Raw genomic sequence first — 23,067 nt, forward strand, 5'->3', positions numbered from 1 at the left:
AGCAAAACGCTTCCTTAGCTTGCTTTGACCTTAGAGAAAATCACCTTGTGATTCCATAGCAGTGTTTCCATTGTCATTCTTACTGGTTATGCATTGTCTCACTCTAGAACCATCAGAAAGAAAAGCCTGTCTCCTTCTCCCTTAAAAAAAAAAAATCCATTGCCTTATGATTCAGTGTGTTTATTTCTTCCCCTTTTCCATCACTGTCATGAAGGATTCTTCTGTGAGTCATTTCTTATCAGCAGAAAAGAATTTTTCACTTCACTTTCCTCATGAAGAATTGACCTTTTCTTTAGGTAGGATGAGGTGGCCAGAGCCAGCAGACCTCCCAAGGGATTTTGGCTTCTGTTCATGATCTGGTCTGAAGAAAGGTGAATAGGGTGGATGGAAACAGCTGCTGGAAGGGTGGATGTTTGCTCTCAAGAGCCTCCGACAGCCCATGAAGCTTTCTGAGCTAACACCTCCTGATAGTTCAGCCTGGAGCAACTCCATGGCAAGTGCAAATGTGGGGTCACTTTGGGTGCACAAACAGGAAATGACATCCTAAGGCTCCAGTAAACACTGATAAAGCTAATCCTTCCAAAGGTTGGAAGTGGAGCAGAAATGACAGATTCAGGGGCCTCCAGTTTGCTTTTTTTCCCAGTGTGTGCTATTAGGGAGACCTTGGACAAGAAATAACCAAGGTTAATAGATTCAAAGCTTGGTATTCTCTCTCTGCTTCTTTTGGGATATTGTCAGTCTTGCAGTGTCTCTCCAAGACATGAAGTGTTGGCAGGAGTCTGGCAGCCCTAGGAGATCTCACTCCTGCTCTTGCCTATGTAACCTGAGGTAGAGGCTGCTGCTGCCATACAAATCTTCATTATTTTCATGAGAGAAAGACGGGAAATCTTGTCTCCTGAGATGGACAACACGCTGTAGCAAGAGAAAAAAAAGATGAAGACCGGACAAGACAACTCCTGATTGGGAAAGCAATGACTCTGTGTGTGTGTGGACAGTATTTTAGTGCCTTCAGGGAATGCACTGGCTCTGGTGATTAACCTGGACCAAACTCTGAGTAGCTAATGAGATTTTTAAGGTGTTAAAATCTGGCTAGAAAAGTTCTGCTGAAACTTCTAAAGTTTTTTTTTTTGCTTGTTTGTTTCTTTTATTTTTCTTACACACACATATTTGTTGAAATGAAAACCATTTTGCTAGGATGGGTTTGTTTTAAACTCCAGTGGAAATTCTATTTACAAGGCTGGTTTTCAATTGAAGCCTCTCTGGCTGCCTATTGTCTGGGTTGATGGACAGGTGAAATACCTGAGCTTTTAATAGCCCTTAAGCTTGTTTCTTTATAGGAGGAGCCAATAGTTCAAAAACTGTCACCTCACATAGATTAGAAGTGACTGCTACTCAATTTGAGGAGAGTTTAGAGATATTTTAGGGGAATTTAGAGATATTTTGAATTCTACTCCTACCTGGAATAAAAAATAATTATAGATAATGAAACCATTCATGGAAAGGAAGTACTTTCTGTTCCCATTCTCTTTTCCTAGCTGCACTTAGATTTTCCTGACAGTTAAATGGTATATTCACATAGCATTGTCTGGTTTTGTGTGAAGTGACAGAGCTGCCTACTCTGAGACAAGAAAACAGGTTTGTATGTGCTTTAGCAGATACTGCTGCATGGAATGTTATCTTGATACTTTATCACTTTTCCATCTGGTTTCTTAAGCTTGCCTTGTTTCTCTTCAGCCTCCCCTGCTACTCTAGGATAATATTATCCTATATTCCACTCTGTTTGCTAGTAGGAGCATCAATCAGCATCACTATCTTTTGTCTTACTATCATATTGAAACTTCCTTTTTTTTTTTTTTTTTTTTCTATATATCATATACCATAATATCTGTCCTATTCCAGATTCAGTGGAGAAAAGATTGTGTGGAGATTAAAAGGCAGATCTGAATCCAGGTTAGCTTTCCATGAGTTTTCTGAGCTAAGGATTTACTCTTCCCTCATTTACATTATCTCACCACAAAATAAATGGGATAGCTTACACACATACAGAGCAGCCTCCTGTCTGCTTCCCAGGTGTCAGTAAAAAGGGCTTTTCCAATATACTGATGTAATCTTTTTCAGCCATTTGTAAACAGTGTTGCTTCAGAATCTGAGAGCACTTTATGAGCACTAATGAAAACAGTCCCACAAATTCCCTCTAAAGTATCTGAAGGCTTGTTTGCACTTGTGACCTAATTTGCTGCACAGAAAAATGACTTCCAAATAGCATCACTGAGTACCTCCATGCGTGGAAGTTCATTGTCTGGATGAACATGCCTTGGTCTTGACTATTTAAATTCGCTTGGCAATGAATTAAGAAGGTTGTCCCAAGGCAGTCAATTAAACAGTCCTGCATTCACTGTTTGAGCAAAACCAGATCAGTTTTAGTAAACTGAACTAGTAGACTGTTGAGAATATTAGCTTGTTCCCACATGTAGACAAACTTTCCTAATCTTTCCTTTAATAACAAGCAAACAAAGGGAACCATATGAAGGAGTGAATAAATTGAAACAGAAATAGAAACCAGTTCTCCTTGGTGTTTGCTCTACCCATAATAAAACTTTCCTCTGAGATGCTTTTATAATTTTCTTCTCTCTCCCATAGTTCCAAACAGCCAGAGAACCAGAAATACATATTAAAATTCTTGTAGTGACTCTTGTAAGCATGTCAGCTTTAGATGATTTTTTTTCTAGCCTCCCTACAGGAATGCTGGTTAATCCTACTGAATCTTATAATGCCATTCAATCATACATGAGAAAACAGTGAAATCCTCCCCAACCAAAAGAACCCAAGTACAGCCATTTTCCTGCTCCTGATTATAATAAAGTACTTTATCACAGAATCATTTAGATTGGAAAAGGCCTTTAAGATTGAATCCAATCATTAACTCAGCACTCTCAAGTCCACCACTAAACAGTGTCACCTTTTCCTAGAAGGAGATGAGGTTACTCAGGCAGGACCTGTGATGCAATGGTCATTTTATGTTATTTTTTACATTCTTTTGGTTCTGCTGAATGGTTGGATTGTCTGATTGGTTTGGTTTTTTTTGTCCAGCCCAAATGTTGACTATGGGCTGTCAGGCAATGGCACAAAGTATCTGCTCTCCCCTCTTGGTTGTTCTGTTTTATCTCTACCGCAGGGATGCAAAATGATGAAATGGTAGTAGAATGTATTGCAATAGTTCTCTTTTGCCTTGTAGCATATTCATGCTGCTTATTTAAGTTGCATTCTTGTTTTGATGAGCTCAATCTTAGCTCCAAACCACTGAAGAAAACGTGCTGAGAGGCAGAGTGAAAGCTGTGAATTTGGGTAGAATACTGCACTTAGGACTCAGTCACTCTGGTGGAGGCTGTGCTTTGGGTGTGCTGCATTTGGGCAAATCCAAGGGCTGGGTTTTCTGAGAATTGCACCCATTGGTTTTAAACAACTTTGCCTTTGTGCAGCAGTATAATTCCTTCATCCAAACTTCCTAACTCTGTTATATTGAAGACATACACCGTGATGTATGAAGACATACATCACTTCTATGATGTCTCATGGGGTCTTTCTTTAGTTCTGTGGGGATTTTGGTTTGGTTTCTTTGCAACAAAAGTCTGAGGAGCTCACTTGCACAACAATACAACAAAAATACAAAATATTCTGTGTCTTCAAAGTGTACCTGGGCTGTAAAAAATTTTATATGTCTATTTTCTCCACTGGATTATATCAGTAGAAATTGTGGGATACTGCAATTATTAATTATTTTATGATTAGGTAATATATAGTGATCTTTCAGAATAGCTCTTGGGCCTAATGATTTAACCACAGAGAACAGAGTACAGTGGGAGTGTATTCTCTTTGAGAAGACATTGTGTACCCTGAATACACTGAAATAGTGGTGTTATTTCTGTTAGTTTATCTCTAGTTTAGTTTTGGCATGATTCTGGGTCTAGTTGTGCTGAAGCTGCAGAAGCACAGATTTTGGCATGTTTTGGCAGCCAAAACATACACATGACAAGATTTTTTCAAGAGTAAACCTGGAAAACTTCTAGGTCTGGAAAACCAAGATTATGATGTTTTGCTGCAGTTTATGGGTGTGAATCATGGGTGGTGAAGGGAGTTATGTTCTCACCAGAAGAGTGTCTCTGCTCTGGGGGATTATGACAGGGAAGACTGTTGTAAAAGACTATTCTTAATGTAGTTCTCCTTTGTTTCTTAGGACTGCTTATCTTGTAAAAATCTGGATCCTATCATAACTACTGCGACTCATATTCTGAGGAAGTGCTACCCCAAGGAGCATCTGCCTGTGGTGACTGTAAGAAGTTCCTATTCCTTCCCTCTTCCTGGGAATGCCAGTGCTGAACCTCCATGTGAGGGATCTGAAGGTAAATGGCTGAAGGGTGAGTGCAGAAGGAGGAAAAGGAGCATGACATAAGAATTAAGTGTGATATCTAGGGAAGCTTTACAGTTAGAATTAATCTAATAACCTACAGTGTCAGTCAGTAGAGAAAATTAAGTGTGATATCTAGGGAAGGGATACTTGGCATAATCCTGAGCTTTACAGTTAGAATTAATCTAATAACCTACAGTGTCAGTCAGTAGAGAAGAAATTACTCCCAGGTCTTCTTGAAGCTGCAAGAGTCTGTTTGGAGAATAAATGAGAGATGAAAAGGAAAAAAAAATATTATCCAAGAAAACGAAGGAGCTGAGTGGGTATAGCAGAGGCTGGAGATGGCATTGCTCTCCAACAGCAGGCAGACATAATTGTGCCTGTGCATTGGCTGCTTGTGGGGGTAAAAACTGCCCTGCAGGCTTTTCAGTAAAGAATTGCAAGAATTATTATCCTTTTCCCTTTCTGAAGTAAAAGCAGATAGCAGTCATGCTGCATGAGTAAAAGATGGGAGCTCTTGCTGGAAAGCAGAGCTCGAGCACAGGCAGGACAGCTACTCTGCAGGAAAGGCTCCATGATACACAGAAGCAATTTTTGCTACATTCAATTTTGTGTGGAAGATACTGAAATACTATAACAATCATAGCAGTAAAACACCCTAATCTAGATAATACAGATTAAGAGCATCCTGTAATATCATTGCAGCCAAGCAGAAAATCTCTGTATTGCTTTGTAAAATGAGTTGGATCCATATCATGGGGACATTTGTCATGGTTTTGAAAGACAGCGCTTGAGTCCAAGAGAACAGAGCTTTAAAAACTGGGTGAATTAGTGCCAAATTCATTTATATGAGATTAACAAATGGGATCTGCTTTAATCAGGGTTGTGGTGGGTTGTGGACTGTGTGGCACACATAGAAGAATTTACATGTATTTCTCTGTGGGGTATGAGAGGGATATTGGGTTGAACACCTTTGTCTCTGTCTCCTTCCTACTTCTGCAGATGACAGTGAAAGTGAAGGAGAGGAAGAGGCTGAAAAAGACTGGGATAATGAGGATGTGGAGAGTAAAGAGGAAGTAGGTATACGAGCCATAGTTCCCATAGTTATCTACATACTGGAAAATAAAACATTTTGTCTATTTTGACACCCTGAAAGACTATCTAAGCAGAGAATGTAGATGTGCATGTGGTCCCACATGAACACACTACATGGGTAATAGGATGATACTTGAAAGAAGGAAAGGAGAATTCACTGACTTTCACTAAAAAGTGCCCTGCATTTATTCTACTCATTTTCATGCTTGTCACCCAGGGTGGAGTGGGTTTGGTTCCTGCACAGAGACTGCCCAGAATCACATCCACAGTCAGGAATAAATGGTGCATCTTTGATCTGCTAGGCATATGCCAGGAAAATGGCATTTAGGGAAAATTGATTTATCATCTAGGAAAGGCTAACCCCCTCTTTATTCCCATATCAGAGCATATTTGGGCTGTGCAGCTACCCTGAGAAAAAGGCTAGTTCTTTTAAGCCACAGCTGGTGCATTTGAACCTATATTCCTTCTTTATTTGCTGCTGCACACAGACAAATAATACAATGAATTATTCAATACTTCTCTAAATTTGCCCTTAGCACTCTCCCTGCAGTGGCCTAACCGGCAAAAAAAAAAACTTCTACCAGCTGAGGATGAGGGTGCAAACTTTTCTGTTGTGAAAATACAAACTAGCTCATATGCAAATGTGAAGTAGTGGATGCTGCTAATAAGTCTTATCCACATAAAGTGGCTTGGGAAAGCAAATTAAAGAAATGAAGTTGCAAATACAGTCTAATTAGAAATGATTGAGACTTCTGCAAAAGAGTTCTGATTACTTGCCCTCTCTTTTTCTCCTCAAATATTAAACTGATGTCACTCAGTAAAAAAAGGATGTTAACCCCCCCCCCCATTATCTGAGTGTCCTAACTTGGCCCTGTCTGACTGTTTATATCTGACTATTAGAGCTCGTCAAGATGCTCATTAGGAATAAGGCTCATAGTGGATTTATCTCCTTCTTTAATTAGTTATTCATTCAGTAACAGCTCCTCTATGCTTCTGAACTATTTCATTATTCATAAGGATTTACCAAGTAGATGTAAGCAGTTTTGGGGTTGTCTTTTTTTTTTTTTTTTTTTTTGCCTAAGAGCTTATTCTGCATATGAGTTTTAAATACTGTTTGTCTGGTTTGCTGGTCATATATCTCCTGTGAAAAAACCTTGCTAAAGGGAAAGCAAGCAGGGAATGGATAATGAACTTTCAGCTTAGCCCCTTTTTTTTGGTTGTTGTTGTTTAAGATCTTTTGCACAACGTTTGCTGGTATTGATGTGATTTGCAAACATTTTCACAGCTACATAACACATATCCATGCATGCTAGCAGCACCAACCAAACTGAAACTTGGCTCTACCCTTCCATCAGGAGCTGTTCAGAGTTCTATGAAAATAAAAATCACCACATCAACCATCTATTCTTTTCCATCCAAAATTTGAAGCTTCTTATGCATCAATATGCTCTCAGTGGCAAATCCTTTTCAACTGAGCTCATGTTTCTGGCAGGTCTTCACTGCCCTTTCATCTCTGCCCAAACAACACTTCAGACTCTGCTTTGTGACCCAAGTGTGGCTCAGGGTTTGAAATGCCGTGGGCACTTGTGCATTCAGGCAATTTTACTTTTTTCTTTTAATAACATCTTTGGAAATTAATCTGTTTGTCAGGATCAAATTATTTTTTGATGGCATTTGGTGGGACACAGACATGTTGAATTATTTGAATAATGCTGTAATGTAATGTAATGCCCAGTCATCAATGCCATGTCTTCATCCTTTCCTCTTGCTCCAACTTTTCCTGGTGTGGTTTTTTGTTGTTTTTGTTGTGTCTTTTTTTTTTGTTTTTTTTTTTGTTTTTTTTTGTTTGTTTTTTTATAATGTAATAGCTGAATGCTTGACACAGTCTGGCTTTGGTTCTCACATCTGATAAGGGTGAGGCTGCACATTAATGCACAGCAGCCCTGGACTGAAAGTTTCAGGCACTGTTTTTATCCTCAATTCACTGATGGTTGAGATAATCTCATGGGGCAGGTGTAATACACGTGCTTTTCTAATTCTGCTTTTGTAGGATGGTGACTTGGAGACAGATGTGAATAAATTGAGGTCAAGGCCAGTGCTTGACCGTCCAGAACAAGAGCTTGAAAAATATGAAGCTCTGTGTACAGAACTTTTCCAGAATTTTCAGGTATGGTTGTAGTGCAGTTTCCTTTATTTGTGAATATTCCAGAATCTAAGAAATACTTGAAAGGCAGTATTGACAAGTATTAGCTAGACAAGGCTATTTCAAAAGTGAATCTGTAAGTTTTACAAGACTAGAAAGCCAAATTATGACTTTTTGCAGTAGTTTATTGGTCTGAATCATGAGTGATAAAAGGAATGATGTTTGATGCACATTTGTCCGGGTGTAGATTAAGTAAGCACTGTTGAATCAATTGCCACATGAGAAATCTGTCAGATAATTTGTATCCTTGCTGGCAATTTCAACAGCAATATCAAAATCACAATGAGATGTGAAAAGTAAATACTGTCAACTAGTGGTTTGAAGGAAGAGGAGATTGCATGGCCACTGAATGAAATGAACAGTTCAAATAATTTTTTTCTAGTGATGCTTGGGACAAAAAAAAATATAAGGAATATTTCACTCATTACAAGTTTTGGAATTTAGGAGAGCTGAAAACCCTGTTTCACATTAACCCAGAGATCTTTTTCAAATTCATATTTATCTCCTGTGCACAGAATATTGTGATACTGACTGTGACCATAAGTAGCCAAATGGGATTAAATCATACTCCTGCATGAAGCTGGGGTGGAGTTTTGCATGACAGATTGGCCACCTTTACTCTCCTGTAACATTTATATTTTAAAAAAATGCCTTGCAAAGTATCTTCCCTTCTTTGTTTGAATGATTGGTTTGGGTTGAGTCATCTGGGCGAGTCATCTCCAATCAGATCCTTTTGGTTTCTGAGGATTGCTGTTGAAACAGCTTTGTGGATAGATAAATGCTGGCAGGTGGTCCATGCACTGATTTTGCTCTGGCTGTTTTATTGGTTGAGTACAGTTTTGGGATATGTGTAAATATTTCCTCTTTTCCCCCTTGAAAGGTTTCCTCTGGAAGAAGGCACAATCTGTCTGTAGTTTATTTTAATTTCTTCTGCTTTTTAAATTTAAAGGAGCTTGAATTTGAGTCTGAGGAAAAGAAGAGCTTGGAGGACAGGACTGAGAGTCTTCCCTCTACTCCCTCTCATTTCATTCCAAGTGATACTTCTGTGAAGCATCCAAACTGCAGATGGAGAAACCAAAGTGTCACAGAGATGGGACCAGATCCAGGAGAGCAGGATTTCAAAGTCCCATTGCTGAGCTGGAGAAAGGAGAAATGCATATGGGATAAGAATGATGAAAACAGAGACATTGCTGAAAAAGCCCAGGATAAAAACTTCTGTGAGGAGGAAGATCCAGCCAGGAGTCATGCATTTGCTTTGTGCTCTCTTCTGAAAGATGCTGCTTGGTACAAAAAAGTGTTTTACCCTCATTGTGAGGCCTCGATCAATCCTGGTCCTGAAGGGAGGCTGGAGAGCTCCGATATAGTTAGAAATCTTCTGGAGAAACATCAAGGGGATATTCCATTCCACAACCCTTGTTTTTACGCAGCCAGGGCCAAATGTGTGAAGTCCATCCCAGGCTACAGAGAGCTGGCATTCCCGGATTTCTGGGGTCACCAGCCACCTCCTTACAGCAAGCCCGTGCTGGAGCGCAAGCATGGGGTCCAAAGGTGATGGTGCTTTAATGTAGGGACCACGTTGAGAGCTCTTGGGCTCAAAACTGGCTTATGTAGGTTCTGACTCTAATGGCTCTGAATGCCTTAGGAAGTTATTGAAGAAATTTTTGGCTACCCAGTTATGTGCCTTGATTGATAAATTCATCAACAATGCAAAGCTTAGATGGGAATGTGAGCTGGGTTGTGAATCTATGACCTTGTTAGAACACAAATGAGAACAAGTCTATTTTCAAGTTGGAGAAGCCTTTGTGCCCTTGTCAGATATGTTTTTACCTTCAGTCTTACTGTTTTTCCAGCCACTTTAGTGCTTGCATCATTGGTCCCATCTGACTTTTTCAGGGAAAATCCTATCTATCCTTTCAGAAAGGACCTCTCATTATTTAGGTGCTCAGATGAGTGGGAAGCTGGGTTTTGAAGTTGTGCTGGGAGAGAAAGCTCTTAAAACTACAGGCTTTTTGGCTTGACATAGACCTATATGCAATAACTTCATATTTCTTTTTAGTGGTATAGGGGATTAGTAGCGGGCAGCAAAGATTGTGGATTCTATGCTAAACGTTAGAGTTGATCAACTAATGGCATTTGTTAAGACTACTGATTTCTGACTGGTAGGAGAATGATTCTTTCTGCAGGTAATATGAGCTAGAAATCTTGTTTAGAGGGAAAATCACTCTACCATCTTCTTGCACTGTTGCTCTAAAAGCTCTGCTTTTATGGCCACAACAACATGTGTGGGTATGGCTGAAATGAGACTAATCATATCATGCTTCAAGGCATAACATGATTGCTTCAAAGGTCAGGAAGAAAATTTGGTATTCCACATTTGATCATCTTCAGGGATCAGAGAAGCTCTGTTTAATAATGGGTAGAAATCAGCTTGACTTATAGTCAATATTCACTATGAGTCAGACTAGTAGGTTTGTAGTAATGGCAGATATTTCCTCACAGAGTAAGACTGGCCATTTGGGGGTTGGCATTGACTGGGAAGAACTGAGGATAAATCAAATTTGACACAATCCAGTAGTGAATAAATAATCTTCCAGAATCAGTCATTTAACCCAAAAGACAACTTGTAATGAAGGTGGAGCAGAAGTGTTCTCACAATGGGGAAAAAAATTTCACCTGGAATTAGCACATGGAAATCCTTTCCAGTCCTTAAAAAGAATTTCTTAAGACTCTTTCTAGAAGACTATATAAATATTTCCCACACTGTCGCAACAATTTGCTGATTTGCTGCTTTCTTTTTCCCAGAGACAAAGTCCTTGATGATGTTCGCCGCCTAATCCAGCCGGGGGACGTGATAGGAAGAACTGTGTTTGATTTAGATGATCCCAGGTGGGTCCCTTAAATTCAGTGCTGCAACCAGGGGCACTGCCAGTGCTGTCACTGAGCTCAGTTTACTTGATCAACTCTGATAAAGGAAAAGTACCAGGAGATAAAGGCCTACCAGAGAAAATATCCAGGAGGGTAGATTGTTTCTAGGTGACTCCAGGGAAAGGATTTGTTGTGGAAGCCACTGGAGGAGGAAATCATCAGAACTTTTAGACAGAATGAGAAAATCCATACATCAAAGGGACTGTAGGTTGTCCCTGGATCTGTCTGCATTGCGTGCAGTGATTTGGAACAGAGGTGCTGGGAACTGTACTGACAAATCCATCTTCTCTAGCCCCTGTGGCAGAATTTCCCATGGAGTGTCTGCACAGCCGGTGTCACAGGCTGTAGATGTACCCTGTTTCACAAGTGTGACACTCACACAGCACTTCAAGAAAAACCCTCAAACATCTGGCCTTGTGAAAGCTGTAAGCACTCAGCTATGGTCTGTGAGGAGATTTAGCACTTGGCAGTTGAGAGGATCCCAAGTTTTAAAGAAATTACGTTCAGAGGAAGGATAGGTGACTTGGAGAACATTTTTTGGAGCAAAAAAGAGGTGAAAGTTTGAGGTAGGAGAAAGTTATGTAGTTACTTAGGATTGATTTAAAGGTTTCTAAGCAGTGGGAGAAAGAAACTCTACAGATGAAGGAAGAGTAAATATAGAGTAATTGTATAATGCTGCCTCCTGCAATTAATGAAATAATAGGAAGAGTCCAGTGGGAAAGTAACTGGAATAAAGAAAGTAAACATGGACAGTGACAAAAGAGAGTATTGGGAAAAGGAAAGATATGATTTAGAATTACTAAGCAAGAATAGAGAGAAAAAGCTGCATTGGATAGGAAGGTTATGGATTTGCTCACCTCCTCCTTCCCAAGGTCTTGCTTATTAAAAAAATTATTAAAGCAAATTTTAGCATATAAAAGGTGCTGGGGAAGGCTTCTCTTCGAAGAAATCTGCTACAGGTGTCCTTGCTTTGCTTTCCAGCAGTCTCTCAAGCCCGGCTGCTCCAGGCTGTCTGACATTTTTCTCCAAGTTTGAGTCGGGAAACCTTCGGAAGGTGATCCAAGTGCGTGAGTAAGTACCCCTGCACAGAGGTGTCCCAGCCTGCCTGCTGCTGTGGCCACAGCATCCGGATGGTGCCTTCTCCTGGGTTTGGAAAGGGTCAGCCAGGGAAGCAGGTTAGATGATGTGGAGCTTATTTTGCCTTCTAACACCTGAATGTCATGGAAGGAACATGATTCAGAAAACAGAGCTCAAAATGTTTTGACTATTATAGTGTGAGTATTTAATGGTGTTTGATGGTGATGCTCGCAAAATATCAATCAATTTGACTGCATAGCCTGCTGTCAGCATGTTCAGTGGCAGACGGGAGGTGTTCATGGCCGCTGCTTTTATTATTTTTTTTTACAGGTTTGAGTATGACCTAATTCTGAATGCAGATGTGAACAGCAGCCAGCACCACCAGTGGTTCTACTTCGAGGTCCGTGACATGAAGTCGGCGGTTCCCTATCGCTTCAACATCATCAACTGTGAGAAGTTCAACAGCCAGTTTAATTATGGTATGAGCCTTGGGGGAATTGGGGCAGCCTCCTCTTCACAAGAATATATTTTTAATGCCATAAAGGTTTCAAACTCTCCGTGCCTATAAGTATAAGGGAGGCGGTAAATTTAATCTTATCTGCCCTGAAGTCCACTGAGAGAGTCACTTTATATTTGTCAAGGAACTCTTGTCTATCCTCAGGAGGACTGAGGAGGAAACTGAATATTGAGACCTAGGAGAGGATTTGTGGAAGGAAATAAACATCACTGTTGTGTTTATAGACCAGAACTGAAGAAGACTGGCACTAGGGTTGAGGGGGAAAGGCAATCTGTTGGAACTGAATGAGCAGCATAGGATTGAAAAGTACTTCTAAGATTTAAGTAAATGTGATAATCCTCAAACAAATATTAATGATTCTTTGGTCTTATCTAGTAAGACATCTTCAGACCTACTGAAATTTCTGTTGATATTAATGAAGATAAAAAATTCTGTTCCTTGCTGTCCTTGAGCTCCTGTCATAGTTCAGGAGAAAGGCAGAATTGTTCAGAAACAGGCAGGGCAAATCTCATCTTTCAATGCCCATTTTAGAAAGAAATTATTTCTCGTGCAGGGATACTGTGGATTGAATTCTTAGCTAGCACAGGCTGGGGGTTTTTTTGGTTTGTTTCCATGGAGCTCTCTTAATTTACACCAGCTCCAAGACCTGGCTCAGAATGTTTAATAAGTCCATAATATTAGACTTTGCATTCCTCTGAAGCCCTGTGGCTACAGCCTCTAGCATCACCAGGACAGCTCTCTGAGGATCAATGTACCTATAACAAACAGCCTTAGGAGTTGGAATTGCTTGTGTGTTTAAAACTGGCTGGATGAGTGACATCATAAATTAAAAGGCATTTACTCTTTAACCAAAAGGGCTGAAGTTCAAGTATTCAAACAGACCCCAATTTAATTCTTTTGGTCATCTTATAGTTCTTACCTGAATTATCAAAAAATTCAGTGTGGTGTGTGTGGCAGGAGCCTGAAAATGAAGGATGTTGATGTCCTATTTTAAACCACAATGCAATTGTTGGTGTAGCCCCTAGTCCCTTCACTCTTGTAGCCAGAGATTCAGGCTATTGTTGGTGGAAGGTTGTTATCTGCTAGTTTGGCTGTTGTCAGCATTTATAATCTAATTTTGTGTACCTGAAACTGCACATGACTCACATGTTCAAGCATGCAATGAATAATATATTTGGAAGAGAAATGTGAAAATACCATCTGGACTAAGGAGGGAGGCTAAGCCATGGCTGGCTCTTGGATGGCTTGTTTGTGGGATTGGCTATTAGCAATTCCTTTGTGGGCAGTGAAGCTCCAGCTTGTCTGGCTTGGCTGAGCAAGGCTCACTACCCCTTCCAGCACTTGCAGAGCATTTACACAGAGCAGTGGTAAGAGATGCTGTTTATGTGTCACATTCCCTCTGCACCTTCCTGGGCTAATGCCCACACTCTGAGACAAAAAGCCTGCAGTTGTGATGTAGTGCCAAAGTGCCCTGGGTGGCAATTCTTTGCAGCTCCTGGTTACTTGTCTGGTTTGATTTTTCCCATTTGCTCTTGGTTAGATGGCACTGTGTGACTTTCAAATCAGCAGAAAGGATATTTAATGAAATAGTTGTGGCCAGGAGCAGAGCAAGACAGGAGGCACAGCCTCCACCTGTCTCCTTCCCCCTTACACTAACTTACTCTGCCATGGGAGATTTCATCAGAACCCTGATTTCAGTTTGTTTTCTAAAACTGAACATTTCCACAGGGGAAGTAAAAAGGAATTTTTTTTTCCATTAGAATGAAATGGCAGACTAGGAGCAACCATTGCTTCAAGACAGTTTCGTGTGTGAGTCCTTTGGACTCAGAAGGGCAGGAGCTGGCATTCAGATATCAAGAGCCCTGCAGACACTGAGCCTCACATCCCCTCCCTGATCAGCTGGGCACCTGGACAGGCCTGGGTCTCTCAAAATTAGTGGTGACCATGTCCTGGTACCAAACACAGAATTGTCTCTTGTACATAATTCACAGCACTGGGTCAGAAAACAGCATTCTAGAAGCTGCTCCTGGCTGTGGTGAGTTAGTGCTGCCCCACAGCACAGCCCAAGGTGAGCTGGAAAGGCATTGGTAATGATACTTCTGGGCTCCAGAAGAGAAGCTGGAGAGCTTAGCAGAGAAACCCAAAGGAAGAAGGGAGCTGAATAGCTGTTAATGGAAATGTCATCAGTATTAATGATTTTCAAGCATCACCTCCCCGCAGCACGAGAACAGCCAAGAGAAGGCTTGGGGGGCAACTTATCAATGTGCAAAAATACTTGGGAGGGTATTTTTCCTCTTTCTTAAATGTGCTCTCGCAGAAGTGGTGCCAGCATCATTGCTGGGCTCAGCTGTGGCTGTGCTGGGTCCGCTGGAGCTGCTGACAGGAGCCTCCCCTGCAGCCCCTGGCCAGGGACACCCTGTGCAGAGAGCTCTGCTGGGGAGGGCAGCATCCTCACCCCCCCTAAAGAGCAGGCAGGTGTGTACAGCAAAGGAAATTGATACAAAAACTCCCTGCAGATGGGATGGCTTCATGGAGTTGTGAGTAATGGAAGTGCAGCTCAGATCAGAGAAAGCCTTGCCCCTCAGGGCATGAAACAATAATATTTTGGAGGTCAGGAAGAGATCATGCTCTGGGATAATGCAGTGCTATTTTTATCAGCATTTATGATGCTTAGGTGGTATTTAGGACTAATAGTAAGTTTAAAACATTGTAGTTTTGCTTGCTGATTTCAGAAGGTAGAGTTCTAGATGCAACACTGATCTCTGATGCTATGGTAGGATTGGGAGTTCAATAATAGTGCAGCCAAGCATAAAATATTAGACTAACCAAATTACTGATCTTGTTGATGCCATGATTCGTATTACTTTCTTTCCCTTACTCTGTTTGTAAACAAAATGGTTTGCAAAGGCCAGAAGAATAATTTATTTTTTAATAAACTCCATTCAGCTCATTTCTTCTGGAGGGACTTTTTGTGCAGACATGACTGTCTCAGAACAAAACACGAGGCTTTGGGAATGTATTTACTCTGCAAAAACTCTCAGCAGAGAGAGCACGGACAAAATAATGATGCTGCTTCTTTAGCCTTTTCCTTCCCACTCCTGTCTCTTCCAGCCAGGGAAGTCACATCACCTGAAACTGTCCTGTTTTCTGCAGGCATGCAGCTGGTCATGTACTCAGTGAGGGAAGCTCTGCAGGGCAGACCTCGCTGGACTCGGGCAGGCCAGGAGATCTGCTACTACAAGTAAGTGCAGCTTTGGTGAATAATTTGCACCTTCCTTTCTCTACTGTTTCACTTCTGTTAACTGCACTGATGTCATGAGCCTCTTGCCACTCTAAGTTGGTGCTGACTCAATGTGTTTTGTGCTTCCACCCTCAGACAACAGCCACAAGTGAGATCTCGCTATTAGATGCCAGGGAATATGCAGAATTCCCTTGCCCAGGAGGAAGAAGTAGTGTAGTTGTGTTTTCCCCTGTCTGGGAAGAAAAGAGCTGGATGGGATCTTTATCTTTCTGTTGCATACTCAGACTTTTGTAAGAGATATAGGAGCTGAGGAGCCAAAGAATGGGTTGAACATATAACAGTAGTGTAAAGGAATCCTGACAAGCTCAGTGCTGATATTTGTGCAAGTTGCTTGTTTCAGGCTGCTTTTGCAGTGTGCCAGAGCCTCAGAAGTTGTCCCAGTTTCTGCTGGAATTTTTTTTCCAGGGGTGGGGTGGGGAGGGGTTGAAGGCCCAGATTATCCTCTCTCAGCCTAGCATCTGTCTACAGCACTTTGAGTAGCTATTTTATTTTGTTTCAAGGACTCTTTGCTGACCTTCATGCACCTGACCTTAATATTTTCTACCTCAAGAGCTCACATATGTGGTTCAGTGGTTTCCCTTTACATGCCTTTAGTCTCTGGCTTCTCTGAGAATGGGCAGACTTATCATGCTGGATACCACTGCAGTGGCTTCCCATATCATTAGCAAGGCAGCTATTGTGCAGTGATTAAACAGCAGCTGACTTCCAAGATTAAGCCATGATTGTGCAATTAAGCCTGTAATCAGATTCTTGTTCAGAATATATGAGAGAATTGTTTTATTGATTTGGAATGTTCTGTGTTTTCTAGCTGTACATTGAGTTATATGTCAACATAATCATCTAGAATAAGTACTTGTTGTCTCTCATTTATTGTGTGTTTCTGGTTTTCACATATTTTTTTGTACGTGTACACAAGAATGTGCATGCACACACTTTTTCACCTCTACTGAAACGTTAATGTTTTTATTTCAATGATTATAGAAGAGATTCTCAGTCATTAGAAGTTGCAGGGGGGAGGGATGTGAAACTAGTGTGGTTGGGAATGCTCAGGCTTTGTCTCAGAAGAGGAGGAGTTGGGATTGCTACAGTGATATCACACTGCCAGTATTTTGGGGAAAGAGCTCACTTCAGTTCCATTCACCCTGGTCACAAGTACCCTAAGGTGGGGCTGCATATTTTGAAGGGAATCTCATCCAATTATTTTTACCAGGAATTATTAATAAATATGTGAAAAGTGATACACTTTCAAAAATACAAAGGAACCCAGGCATGTCTTTAGTTGCTTTTGCAGCAGGGCCTTCACAGAGAGACACCTCTGAGCTGAAGGACGGGGGGAGGAAAAGCTCATTGGTGAGATGTCTGTGTGAAGCAGCTTGGCTGATCTTTGGCATTCATCTTCCCTGTGGATGGGGTAGTTTACTCATAAAGATGAATGTTGTGGCACAGCTGTGTCACTGTGTTCCTTTCTCACACGTCTCACAAGAGTTTTTATGTTGTGGAGAATATTACCAGAGCTCTTGTCAGAAAGTAGCTGAGTGACACTTCTGCTCTATTTTATTGTCTCTGTGAAGTGACAGGATACACCCATGATAAACAGTTGCAGTTACAATAAGATCATCTAATTCTCTTGCTGTCTTGGCAGCTTTTATATACTGAATAATATTCCTTTCTGGCAAATTATTTAAGGAATAATGGCAGCTGAGTGTTGAATTGGTGACAATGTGCTTGTGCCTTTAGTTTCATGGCTCATTATCTAACCTCCAGCTTTTTCAGACAGTGGTCACGTAGTTAGGAGGTACATGGAGTGTTTTGTTCTCACATCAGCACTAAAAACTTGGCTGTTTAATGATACAACAATGTCAGAACTATATCTTCTCTTTTCAGCACCTTTATAATCACATTAGATGAAATAAAGATAACATTAGCAGGTCACTTCTTTGCTCTAATAATTAATATTTGTGAGAGGGTGAGACATCAGCCTCTCTCTGAGAGCACCTGGCCTTTGCAGTGTGACTGAACACCTTAATGGCACAATGGCTGGGGGAATATTCTACTTCAGCTGGGATTCTGCCTGAAATATTGGCAACAAAAATATCTTACCAGGGATTTGCCATTTGGAAAGGAAGTTGTGTTGTGCATTTTTTGCTTTCCAATGTGGCAGACCCCAAAATAACAGCCATGCCCAGTAAATTGTTAAGCACTGGTTATTATGGTATGAATCAGGGTGCTACTGAAGTGTCGGCACTTAATAACTACACTTAGATGTAAAGAAGTCCAGACATGGAAAATGAGGACACCAAACTCCAGGTGGAAAGTATTTTTGACCAAGGGAATGCATCAACAAATTAGAAGAGAGAAACATTTTACTTTCCATTTGAACTCTGTTTTCGAGTGGCCCAGAACTCTGGGATATTGATCCTTTCTTGGCCATTTTCAATATCTTAGGATATTGATCCTAAAATTGGCCATTTTAGTCTAAGCTGAAAATGCCACATTCCATCATCCAGCATTTAGTATTTACATTTAGTATTTTACAGTACTAAATGCTGCAGATAGGAAGTCTAAAGATCATATGGCTGAGAGATATTGCTCCTGAATCACTTGGTCCTTTTGAAATCCTCGGTTACAACCCAGCTCCCTTCCTGCCTGCATCTTTGTCCAAGCTGCTTCACCTGTCTGTCTGTTTTCCCCCTACAAAGGTTGGAACATTAGAGTCACTTATCTGCCACCCAAAGAATGGAATAGATAAATGGGGAAGCATGTTTTAATCAGATAATGTTTGCAAAGATTTTTTTTTTAAGCTCAAAAAGTTGTCTTGCAGAGTAAGAGATAAGTAGTATAATAATTATTATTAATTAACTCTTCATCACCGCTATGCTGGAAATACAATACTTGTGCATTTTTTGCTGAAGGAAAGCAGCAAGCAAAGTGATTTCACTACTATAACGTGACTGAAAGGCACAGGTACAGCTTAGATGTTCATTGAGAAAACTACACTTGGGTCTCTTTTTTTTCCCTTTCCAATAACCAGTGTGTTAGCTTCTAGAAAGCATGAGAGACTTTCAACATGTTTTTGAAAGAGAAGACAAATAAGGTAGTGGGGACCAGATGTTGCCAGAGTCTTTTATTCCTTTCCTTTTCCTTGCTTGTTACTTTAGGCTCCATGCTGATATGGTGGGGTGTTCTGATGAAAAAGTGGTGAGGAACTAAAAAGCATCAATCTGGTGGAGGAAAAAGGAAGCAATAGAGTTATTTTGGCTTGACAGCAGTAGGAGGAGAGGGAGGCAAGAGGAAAAATGCTATTTTTTTTACGTTTCTTTCAAAATTATTCAGAGCTACTGCTTTGTAAGACGGATTGTGAGGAGACCAGATTATATACAGTAAAAGTACATGATCATTTATACTGCTTGCACACAGGGGTTTTCTTTTTCAGTGCAAGACTGAAGAATATTGAAACCTCCCAAAGCCACCTGTGAATTTCCTTTTACTGCTAGATAGCTTGCTGTGGGTAGAAGCATGTGTCATGAAGTGATTCAAAAGTCTGGGAGTGTCTTTTCTGGGTGGGTAGTTGGGTGGAGCAGCAGAGATGCTGGGAACAAGGATGAAATGTCTGCTGAGCAGTGCTGTGAGAGCATTCCTGCCCTTGGGATGGTGTCTGAGCAGGCAGAAGTGAGCAACACTGAGCAACCAGTGTGGCATCAGGGTCAGAGGTGTCTCTTGCTGTGAAACCCCTGGGTTAAAGTGGCCATTTTAGGCAGGAGAGGACACCTGTCTGCAGAATTACAGACTACAGAGGGAGAAGCCTTCACTCTGGAGTGTTAGGGACAAGTAGGGATAATGTCTATGTCAGATATTTAGGCAGTATCTGCCTGCAAAGACCTGCTTTCTCCCACACCTCTAAAATGTCAGCCTGGACAGGAAGACTTGGAACAATTCAGCGCTTTTGTGACCACACTTTATTCATAAGGTGATCTAACCTTCCAAGTGGCACTCAGTGTAACAGAGGCCATGGAGGTGAGCATTGTCCTTCTGTACCATGCAGGAAATGGTTCCTAATTATCCTTCACTGTCAAAATTAACAGGAACCATATTAAATGTCATTGTTCTGACTTCAAAAAGATACCAGACTTTAACCCTCCATCCACTGAAATACATATATAAATGCTAAGTTCCAGTTTCTGTATTTGTGGGTTTATTGGACTTTTTTTTTTCTCTTTTAGTCTTTGTCCAATATTAAGGTGCTTTATTTTCAAAAGAAATGTTGGGGTAAAGGGTTCAACTGAGAATAAAATCATAGGCTTTTCAGGTTGCCACTGTGACTCAGTATTCCTGCACTATCTATTGATCCAGTTGGTATCACTCACTCCACATGTTTCTAACTATTGAATTCAAGTGAAAACCTAGCAGCATTGTATTGTCTCTCCCTTATGAAAAAGAGCTGATTATTTTGGAAAATTTGACAAGAATAATTATCTTTTCTCTCCACCCCTTTGAATAAAAATGAACAATAGTAAAATAAAGTAGTATTGTAAAATTCAGGAGGTGAAATTGCATCTTTTGGTTGCCTCTTCTATTTTGCATTTTAATGCAACATTGATGATGACATTTGTCAAAGAAACCTCACAGTCCTTCAGAATCAGAAGGTTTGGCAACAGCATAATTGCTGCAATGTGGGAAAAATATTGTTTCAAATGTACTTATGGATGCAATTTGCTCTGAGGCTTCTCCCTAAAGTGCATGATTTGTCACTTCATCTCTGCTGAAAGAAAACTTTCCTTCTCAGCCTGAAGTCATCTCTTCATCAGAGTAAGTCTCCTGCAAGAGATCAGCTCCTGACACTAGACTGAGGAGCTTGTTACAAGATTTGTAGTTTTACTGAAGGCAGTGTCGAGGATTTGTGTGCTCTCTTAGACCTTGTCAGTGCTGACCAGCCTCACCCAGAGCTCTGCTGTAGTGAGGCTTCACCTCAGTCACTGCTGTGCCCCTGCTTTGCTGCACATCCTGATCTGGATCCTGACCCATGAAGGGACCTGCTGGTTGGACCCAGACCTGCCTCACCACCACAGTCTTGTCTGATGATCTGAACCTGTGGTCGAGCTCCTCTGCTGCCCCCAGGCATGCCCTGATAGGTGCTGTGGGAGATGACCCTGCCTCGAGAGTTCTCTGCTCTTCTGGCTTCCATGTCAAGCTCAGCTCCCTGGTTTTTAGGGAACAGCTAGTCCTCACTGTCCCCTGAGAGGGAGAGGGTCAAGTCTTAAAAAAAACCCCAAAATGAATACAAAGAAGAATTTTTGAGTTGGTCACAACTGGGAAATCTGTATGAGGTCACTTGTCTTTCATGCCCTGTCTCTACCCAAACCCACTCTCCTCTTCTTCCTTCTCAGCAAAGTGCCTTTGATGGTGTCTGAAATATTTTTATGTATGTCCTATTTATTATTTATTTTTATTCCTGAAACATCACTGTTCTTTCTGTGGTGGAACTGAATAGTTGGTTTGGTAGGGTATTCAAATTTTCTAAATCTCCAGGCTTTTTGCAGAGTACTTTCTTATGGCATTGTTCAGGGCTGTGAATAGGAACCTGCCTCTCTGAGCAAGATAATGTGGTTATGTGAAGAAATACAGCAATTTTAGCTGAATGCATAGTTTAAATATGTCTGGACTCTGCCATATGAGCTACTATTAGCCGACTCCTTTATTTGCATCTTAACAAAACAAAGCATTAATAGATTTTATTTTCCTAGGAGAGTTCTCCCATCCCTCAGCAGCAGGTGACTGGCTGTGTGCCCTCCACTGCCGTGTGCAGTTCTGCCTCCTAACTCCCTGCTGGGCTTTGTGTCCTGTTGTGTGGATGCTTCTCTGAATGCTTATTTTTCCTGTGGCTGCTTAAAATGCACACCTAGAAGTGAAAAGCATTTACTTTCCTCCTCCTTCTCTTCCTCCAGAAACCACTACCGCTGCAGGAGTGCAGCTGCAGGAGGAGGCGTGAGGGGAAGGTTCTACTACACCCTCACCTTCAGCATCAAGTTCCCTCACAGAGATGATGTCTGCTACCTGGCCTACCACTACCCCTACACCTACTCCACAATGATGGTAATGCTGACACGTCCACTTAAATAAGATAATGGTTGGAGCTGCTTGGGTGTGTGTAGATTTTGAGATGACACAGGATTGATTTCACATCCTCATCCCTGGGAGTGCTCAGAGTCAGGTTGGATGGGGCTTTGAGCAACCTGGTCTAGGAGAATGTGTCCCACATGGCAGGGGGTTGGAATGAGATGATCCTTAAGGTCCCTTCTCACTGAAACCATTTTGTGACCATGATGGTGTAATTGCCTTGTTTTGCCAGCTGTAAAGCCCAGAATGCTGTAGAAGAAATTTCTCTGTGGGACAAGCTTGAGCACAAACCTTTAGTGCTTATACCAGTCATAACACAGACCTAAGGTGTCTCCACTCACTTGGGGCAGCAGGATCCTCCTGCTGAAGGGCTGGGAAGCAGGGGGCTAAACCTAATGACAGAGATGTGCTGCTTGATCCTCCTCTTGACACCGGGCAGCAGAGCTTTCAGAGCTGCACCCAGCATTACCGGGCTGCTGGACCTCATCTGATACTTTACCAGCTCTTTCCTTGGTGCCAGCTGGACTGTCAGTAGGAACTTATGACAGTCCCATCAGTGCTGTCAGTACAGGAACTAAAAGAACACAACTCCACAGCATAAATTTAGTTATTCAGTTATACAAAGTTTTTTTGCTGGGCACAGGTTTGTTTTCCACAGCCTCTTCTGTGGAAAGGGGTGGATGGTAAGGGAATGTTCTGGGAAATGCATCCAATGTGCTTCCTCTATAATTGATGTAGGGGAGATAGGATGAAAGAAGTGAAATGAATAGTTCTGGGAGTAGCTTTGCTTTGATGCTCAAGATGAGAGCTATGTTACTGCAACTGAAACAGTTCCAGTAAATCAGTTTCCCTCCCTTCTCACTTCAGTTTCCATTGTCAACACATTTTGTTTTGGGCTATACATGCTGGTGTGGGTTGGTGGAGTTTGAGGTCACTGTGTTTTTCATAATGACATCAGTTTGCCATAAGCAGATTTTGGAGGCTGTGCTTTCCAGGGGACAGTGTCCTCCCCCAGGGCTCTCTGTGCTGCCTGGCACGCCAGCAGAGTAAGTCTTGGATTGATTCCCACTCAAGAGAGCCTCATGTCAACTGTTTTGCATCCCATTACAGACATTCAAAGAAACTGCTTCCAGTATTTGGGGGAAGGCCAGTCCAGCCTTCAGTCCAAAACATGTCTGTCAGCTCACTTCTCATCAGTTCCTCACCAGTTACTCCTAAAGTTCCGTGGGGAAGAGTGTGTGCTCCCAGGGTGGGGTTTGACCTTTAGCACTGAAGGCACAAATATCTGCAGTCTGCAGGGTAAAAAATACATGCAATACTGAAGAATGGGTTGGACTTATTCACCACCATACATTTCACATAAAGGCAGTGCCTCATCATTATTTTACTGTTATTGATTTCTATCTTTTGCTGGCACAAAGCAAGAGGGA

The 23,067-nt window shown here is 41.4% G+C and overlaps 1 protein-coding gene across 1 annotated transcript in view; it reads left to right on the forward strand.

Annotated features, from left to right (window-relative positions):
• Window positions 1–23,067, forward strand: part of AGBL1 (AGBL carboxypeptidase 1) — a 266,761-nt gene that overhangs the window by 53,883 nt on the left and 189,811 nt on the right. The window contains exons 8-16 of the mRNA XM_041469320.1: window positions 4,235–4,400; window positions 5,408–5,481; window positions 7,551–7,667; window positions 8,653–9,251; window positions 10,506–10,589; window positions 11,613–11,699; window positions 12,036–12,184; window positions 15,376–15,463; window positions 21,466–21,613. Of these exons, the coding sequence (XP_041325254.1) occupies window positions 4,235–4,400; window positions 5,408–5,481; window positions 7,551–7,667; window positions 8,653–9,251; window positions 10,506–10,589; window positions 11,613–11,699; window positions 12,036–12,184; window positions 15,376–15,463; window positions 21,466–21,613 (1,512 nt within the window). The remainder of the gene's footprint in view (window positions 1–4,234; window positions 4,401–5,407; window positions 5,482–7,550; window positions 7,668–8,652; window positions 9,252–10,505; window positions 10,590–11,612; window positions 11,700–12,035; window positions 12,185–15,375; window positions 15,464–21,465; window positions 21,614–23,067) is intronic.

Source organism: Pyrgilauda ruficollis, unplaced genomic scaffold (assembly GCF_017590135.1).
Source record: "Pyrgilauda ruficollis isolate IOZ18807 unplaced genomic scaffold, ASM1759013v1 scaffold23, whole genome shotgun sequence".
NCBI lineage: Eukaryota > Metazoa > Chordata > Aves > Passeriformes > Passeridae > Pyrgilauda > Pyrgilauda ruficollis.